A 7500-nucleotide genomic window follows, 5' to 3' on the forward strand; every position below is an offset into this window, starting at 1 on the left:
AAGTGAGAAATTGCCCTCCGAAAGTAAGAAAGCACTCCAGGTTTAAATGGCACGGTTCCCGGCAGCGGACTGAGTTTCATATCTTGGAACTGGGTTGTATATTCATTTCAAACCCCACTCTCACTCTCTCTCTCTCCCTTCCTCCTCCAACCAAATCCCTATCCATCCTCCATCTCCTCCATCTCCAACTCTTCTCCTCCAATAGATCAGGCCTGTACGGTGTCTTCCCCACAGTGCACACAGCTTCACCATGGGGAGGTATAGCGCAAGCTTGCTGCGATCGGGTGGAGATTAATTAAGACGCGAGCAGAGAGAGTAGAGAGAGAGAGGTTCCATTGGCCCATTGTTTCCGGGTTCTATTATTGCAAGGGGGAGGAGGGGAAATCCCCCTTTAGGCAGACCTAGGCAGACCTAAGGACTGTTCTATTCAATGCTAGGAGTATTATGACACGCCCCTTTAGGCAGACCGGAACCTGGTCATGTTAGGTGCCCATAGCAACCTATTACATTGGCATATCTCTATATACCGGTACTTAAATAATCTCTGACGCCAGTGTCTGCTGCTGCCTACCGTTGGTTTCGGCCTGCCACTGAGGGGGGGAGTGTGATGTAAGGGTCGGGCAGGGGGAAGGAGGAGAGGGAGGGTTTGGGGAGAACGGTTGTGAGGCAGCGTGTGGGACCTTGAGTGGAGTTGACTGATGGGATAGAGGGCGTGACTCACTCTGTTATTTCAAGGAAGTGATACAGGCAAGGCTTTTGACAGATTTGCCACAGGCTCCCTGTTCCTGTCTCTTAGCTGGTGCTCTGCCGAGATGGGCTGCTTCCATATCTCTAACCCTAAAGGGCCGTACACACACGTCGCTGCTAGTTACTCGCTCAGCGGATGAAGTCAATAGAATGTCTACGTGTTCCAACGAGTCTCGCTGGCGAGTAGGCGAGGAGAGTACAAGCGATGCGATGTGGGCGGGTTCCGAGATAAACTTATTTTATCTTCGAGCGACGCGAGTTAAGCGAGTAACCAATTGGAATGCAGAATACAGATTATTGACAGGTGACGTTGCCCCTGTGGTGTTCTGACCACCAAACTTCTGCACGCCATCACACTTTGGTTAAAAGTGTTGAGGAAAATACATACAGTGTACACCATCAAAGGCTCATATGCATGGTTGTGCACAGCACTCGATCATCGTTAAACAGCGTAGGCCTACATTTTGTTTCGTACGGACGTTATTGGCGCGGACAGCGGGAACCATGACAACCAGTAAACAAAATCACCCAGAGCGAGTGGCAAGTAGGCGAGTGAGCAAGTAGCGAGTAAATAGCAGCGACGTGTGTGTACGGCCCTTAACCCCTACTACAGGCACTACTGTCAGGGTAGCCGACAAGGGGGAACAACGGGGTTAGTTGTCCTGGGCCCAGGGAGATGGCGGGTCTATAATTGGATCCTCATTGCATTGAATGTATTAGGTCCGGGGGCCTTTGAGATGACTTTGTCCTGGGCCCAGCCGAAGCTGTCAGCGGCCCTGACTACTGTAGTGCATTGTCATGGCTTGGTAGCTCACTTCGATGGGTAACGCATATTGAGGTGACATGAGGCATGATCCAGCCCATAATAATGGAGGGGGCTAGAAAGATTTAGAGGGCGGGAAGGAAGTTAAGCACTTAATGTTTCTAAAGGCGATTAGTGTGATGGGAGTAGAGGGGCGGTGGGGTCCTTAAAATATATAGGAAAAGTGTTGTAAATAGGTGATCTAGGCCTCCTATCTGGCTGTAGCTAGATGAATGGGTTCCATCTACACGAACATTCTTCTGGAACTACGCCATCTGCGTATGTCTACAATTGTCTCGTTTTATCAAAATGCACGCGATTGCGAAAATCTCTTGTCTGACATTTTTCATGAGGTGCTACTACAACTACAAACAGATTTGAAAATGCAGTTGAATCTACAGAATCAATGTCGTGAGTTCATGCGAGTGGCCATTGTTGTTTAAAACAACTGTTGCACTATTTACCATAGATGCCAAGATTCTCCAGACCCTTGTGTAAGCTCACAACGCTGAGTGGAAATACACAATGGTCTGTCGAGAGCCAGGTATCTTTTTGGGTGCATCAAACAGTATCGTTGCACTGTGATGAAGGGCTGAGAGTCCGAAACGTTGTGCTATTACATGTTTGGGAGCATCAAACAGTGTTGCGGATCTTTATTTTCCTTTCAGTTGTCTTATTTTTGGTCCAGCACCTGTGCTACTGATGATGTGAAAGCGTGAAAGTGAAAGCCCATTGGGAAACTCCAACTCCCATTGTCATTGTGACACAGCACTCCACAGCACACAAGTGAACACTGCACACTGCACACAACGAAATTGCATTTATGCCTCACCCGTGCAAGGGGGCAGCCCTCAGTGGCGCCCCATGGGGAGCAGTGCGGTGGGACGGTACCATGCTCAGGGTACCTCAGTCATGGAGGAGGATGGGGGAGAGCACTGGTTGATTACTTTTGTTTGATTGTCTGACTTTTTGGACAGCCAGTTTATCCCTGGTCCACTTGGATATTTATTTCCTCTTTCCTGTATAAATTACTGCCCTATAGTTGGTGCAACCTTTTAATTCCACATTTGTATTACGTACGTTCATATGTCACTGCCCCTCAGACCTGTATTTGGTCTCTGTAGTAGAGGTAAACATGGTATACGGTACAGTAGATCAGGGAGTCCCATGCCTCCACTATACCGCATGCAATTTGAACTTATTTAATTGCTCCATTAGTTTTTTTTTACTTTACCTCCAGGGTTTCCATGTCTTTCCATTCATTCTCCATTTTCTTTTTTCCCTATCCCTGCAGAGAGGTGGAAAGACCCGACAAGCAAGAGCAACTGGCAGTGCCGCAGACCAATCACATCAACAGCTGCAGCAGCAAGAGCCCGGTCCAGCACGAGACGCACTACCCAGCGGAGATGGGGGAGGGTCCCAGCAGAGGAGAGCTGCTGGCGGAGAGGGCGGAAGCCCAGGCCAGGGTGGTGGTGGAGGTGGACGTGGACGACCTCTCGCCGGAGTCGACAGCCCCTCCATCGCGGCCCTCGTCCTATCGTCCCAACGGCCACCCGCCAGGCCACGGGGGCCCCATTGTGGCCCCTCTGGAGCAGAACGGGGGTGTGGTGTACCAGAGGGGGCGGCCGCAGCGCCCCGAGTCGGAGAAAACGGTGCAGAGGAAGACGGCCCTTGCCCAGGTGGAGCACTGGGTGAAAGTGCAGAAGGGAGACCCCAAGAGGTGAGTCTGTGAACTGCAAGGAAACAAAAGGCATGCAGTACAGCAGGAGGTCCATGCTGTGGATGCTGTCACTGTTTATGCAGTTGTTTTGGTGTTCAAATATGCTATATAATATAAATATCATAATAACATAAAAAAGATATAATGGTTTGACTTTGAACAAAGACTATGTTTAGGGAAACCACAAGATATTTGGTGTTGCCTGTGTGCATGTAGTACCTAGACAGTGTACCTTTGGAACAAATAAAACCTTTCTGACTTCAAACCTTATTGTAACCTTATTTGGGCAGTCATGGGTAAGCGGTTAGGGTGTCTGCCTTGTAGCCCAAAGGTTACAGGTTCGACTCCTGACGTACCAGGTTGGTGGAGGTAGTAATTAACCAGTGCTCTCCCCATCCTCCTCCATGACTTAGTAGGTGCCCTGAGGATGGTACCATCAAACCACACTGCTCCCGTGGGGCACTGTTTAAGGCTGCCCCCTTGCACAGGCGATACATAAATGCAATTTTGTTGTGTGCAGAGAGCACTGTGTGCTGTGTAGTGCTGTGTTACAATGACAATAGGAGCTTCACTTCAACAAAATGTTGCTCATGGTGTTGTGCTTATTTGACAAAATCTAGTTGGTCAGTGAGAATTCACATTAGAAATTCAAAGTTTGTCGTACCCCTCAATACTAGATTGTTTTCACAGGACTTGATATTTGCGTGTCTTAGTTATTTTTGACACCTTTGACAGATTTGTCAGTGTGACAACGGCGCCAGACTGTCCTTTCAGATGACTTGGCCAACCCACAAAATTCTCACTGTTTCAAGCACCCTATTAAATGCAAAATCTTCCCAAGAAATGCATGAAGAAAGCTCAGTGTCCCAAGACATTAAATGATAATGTCAACCCTGTAATTACTTTTGTGCATAATTCCATAGCAGCAGTCCTTTCCTGTGTCGTGGGAGAGTAGCACTGATGTAAAAATAAATCTACTGTGGAACAGTTCCCTCTGCTGGTATCAAATGGTAGTACATCAACGTGAAAGTCATAGTGATGGGAACTAAAATACTGAATGTCTGGAACTAAATATTAGTGCACAGGATAAAGAATGCAGATATATCAATTTTATAATCTAATTTAATACCATTTATAATGTAATAATCAAGGTGTCTTTTGTAGATCTATAGCTGATTTAATCTTTAATTGGTCATTCTATTATATAACTATCTGTTATCTTTTATCTAATTGGGCATTATATGAGGAAGCAATTCAGTTTAACGTTTAATTTTCATGTGCATCTACATGTAAGAGCATTTCATATTTAGTGCACTAAACATACACTAACCATTGTCCTAACCATGCAAGCTTGAAAATGTAGGATCGTATTAAAATATTTTTAAAATATATTTTTGATTATTTACAGTATTTAGTGTCATTTATATTTGAGGGCTCAACACGCCGCTACAAAACCAAGCGATAAACTTCAATGGAAGCTTTCTGTGCATGCACATATTCATTTATGCCACTCTTCTGTGTCTTGCAGCCATGCCACCACGGAGTACAGCCTTCCCAGGCGGACGCCCCCCACGCAGCCCAAGGCGGGCATCCTAATGGGCGTGGACACCTACCAGTCGTTGCCAAAGACCCTCCGCCACCCCGCCTCTGCCACCACGGCCACCGCCAGCACGGCCGCGGCCCCCACCATGGGCTCCCCGCAGGCGCCCCGCAACCTGCCCAGCGACTACAAGTACGCCCAGGACCGCCTCAGCCACTTCCGCATGACCACGGACGAGCGCGTGGCCAGCCGCGAGGGCATGGTGTGGCAGCTTTACGAGTGGCAGCAGCGCCAGCAGTTCCGCCACGGCAGCCCCACCGCGCCCATCTACTCCGGGCCAGACTACCTGGACTCGGCCGGCGCCTCCTTCCGCGTCACCCTGGAGGTCAATCCTTATGTATATATATTTATATATATTATATTACATTACAGCACATTACATCACATCACATCACATCACATTAACGGAGGTATATGAATTAAAAATGGAAGTTCTTCTACTGATGTAATGGTGTACTAATATACAGCACTATGTATGATTTGACAGAGTTATTTCACTGCATACACCAGTTATTCCACTCTGCCTAATGAGATGGGTACACTGAAAGAGAACTTTTGCTTTCACTTCATACACCTCTGTATATTACACTTTGCTTGTGTTTTTATTCAAAGTATATTACAGTTAGTAGAAAGTATTGGTCCCTACAGTCCCTGGAGCAATGTGTGTTACTGTAGTGCCATTTCAGTTACTCTAGTTACTGTAAGTGCCATTTCAGCAGAAGGGGAAGGTGTCTTAATACACCTTTTCCTATTGGACAGGGTGGGATTCGAACCATTTGGCCATGGCTTCCCAATCGATCAAAAAAAATCAGTCAGTCAAAAGTATGAACTGTATATAGCACACCATTATACTCAATTGTAGTTCTGTGTGTTTATTAGTCATTCAATGTGCCAAAGGTACCCCGGTCGATCTCTGTGCCCCCATCACCATGCGAAGTGCCCCCCTCCGCCCCCTCGTCCAAGCCGCTGTCTCCACGGAGACCGCACACCCCCTCCGACCGCGTTACCGTCAGGCCTCTGAACGAGGTGCCGCTCGCCGACCATCCTGTCATGTTTTCACCAAGACGGCCTGCCACACACCTCTCAAAGGTACCTCACACACACACACACACACACACACACACACACACACACACACACACACACACGCACACGCACACGCACACGCACACTCACACACACACACACACACACACACACACACACACACACCACACACACACACACACACACACACACACACACACACACACACACACACACACACACACACACACACACACACACACTAGACCTTTGCGAAAATGTACGACTACTACATGTAAATTAAGACTAATTTTTTCCTCAATTTCAGATGTATTTTAAACCGTGTGAGCATGTGACATTTCAATTTAAATTCCACACCCAGAGGTAAACCCACAGTACAAACCCATAATGCACATACCACTCAGCACATGCACACACACCAACACATCCAGGCATATATATACAGTGCCCTCCATTATTATTGGCACCCCTGGTTGAGATGTGTTTTTTAGCTTCCAATTATTATTTTTTTTTTCTAAATAATATGGGACCTTAATGGAAAAAAAGACAAAAATCCAACCTTCAATACAAGTGCATTTATTCAGTGGGGAAAAAAATCACACATAAAGAAATAATTATTTGACATCAAATAATGTGTGTCACAATTATTAGCACCCCTGGTGTTAATATTTTGTACAACCCCCTTTTGCCAACAAAACAGCACCTAATCTTCTCCTATAATGTTTCACAAGATGGGAAAAGACAGAAAGAGGGATCTTCAGCCATTCCTCTTTGCAGAATCTCTCTAAATCATCCAGAGACCTGGGTCCTCTCCTCTGTACTCTCCTCTTCAGCTCGCCCCACAGGTTCTCAATGGGGTTGAGGTCTGGGGACTGAGATGGCCATGGGGGGAGCTTGATTTTGTGTCTGGAGAACCATTTCTGTGTAGATTTGGCCATATGTTTAGGGTCATTGTCTTGCTGAAAGACCCAGTGACGGCCCATCTTCAGCTTTCGGGCAGAGGGCAACAGATTTTGATTTAAAATGTCCTGGTATTTCAAAGCATTCATGATGCCATGCACCCTAACAAGCTTCCCAGGGCCTTTGGAAGCGAAACAGCCCCACAGCATCACTGACCCACCCCCATACTTCACAGTGGGTATGAGGTGCTTTTCAGCATGCGCATCTTTCGTGGCACGCCAGACCCACTTAGAGTGTTTGTTGCCAAAAAGCTCAATCTTGGTCTCATCTGACCAAAGCACACGGTCCCAGTTGAAGCCCCAATACCGCTTGGCGAACTCCAGACGTTTGCGTTTATGATTGTGGGTGAGGAAAGGTTTTCTCCGTGCATGCCTCCCAAACAGCTTGTTGGCGTGTAGACAGCGCCTGATGGTTGATTTGGAGACTTTGTGACCCCAGGATGCTACCATTTGTTGTAATTCTGTAACAGTGAGCCTTGGAGATCTTTTGATTTCTCTTACCATCCTCCTCACTGTGCGTGGTGGCAAAATAAACTTGGGTCCTCGTCCAGGCTTGTTTACCACTGTTCCAGTTGTTTTGAACTTCTTAATTATTCCTCTCACAGTGGATATGGGCAGCTGCAGT

The 7500-nt window shown here is 47.1% G+C and overlaps 1 protein-coding gene across 9 annotated transcripts in view; it reads left to right on the forward strand.

Moving 5' to 3' along the window:
- Window positions 1–7500, forward strand: part of plekha7b (pleckstrin homology domain containing, family A member 7b) — a 201267-nt gene that overhangs the window by 152673 nt on the left and 41094 nt on the right. For 5 of the 9 annotated variants that reach the window (XM_063188448.1, XM_063188451.1, XM_063188454.1 and 2 more), the window contains exons 10-12: window positions 2844–3269; window positions 4798–5194; window positions 5767–5958. In XM_063188448.1, coding sequence (XP_063044518.1) covers window positions 2844–3269; window positions 4798–5194; window positions 5767–5958 — 1015 coding nt within the window. Of the gene's footprint in view, window positions 1–2843; window positions 3270–4797; window positions 5207–5748; window positions 5959–7500 lie in introns of all 9 variants that reach the window. The other 4 variants (XM_063188449.1, XM_063188452.1, XM_063188453.1 and 1 more) reach the window with 1 other exon arrangement.

This window comes from Engraulis encrasicolus, chromosome 22, assembly GCF_034702125.1.
Source record: "Engraulis encrasicolus isolate BLACKSEA-1 chromosome 22, IST_EnEncr_1.0, whole genome shotgun sequence".
NCBI lineage: Eukaryota > Metazoa > Chordata > Actinopteri > Clupeiformes > Engraulidae > Engraulis > Engraulis encrasicolus.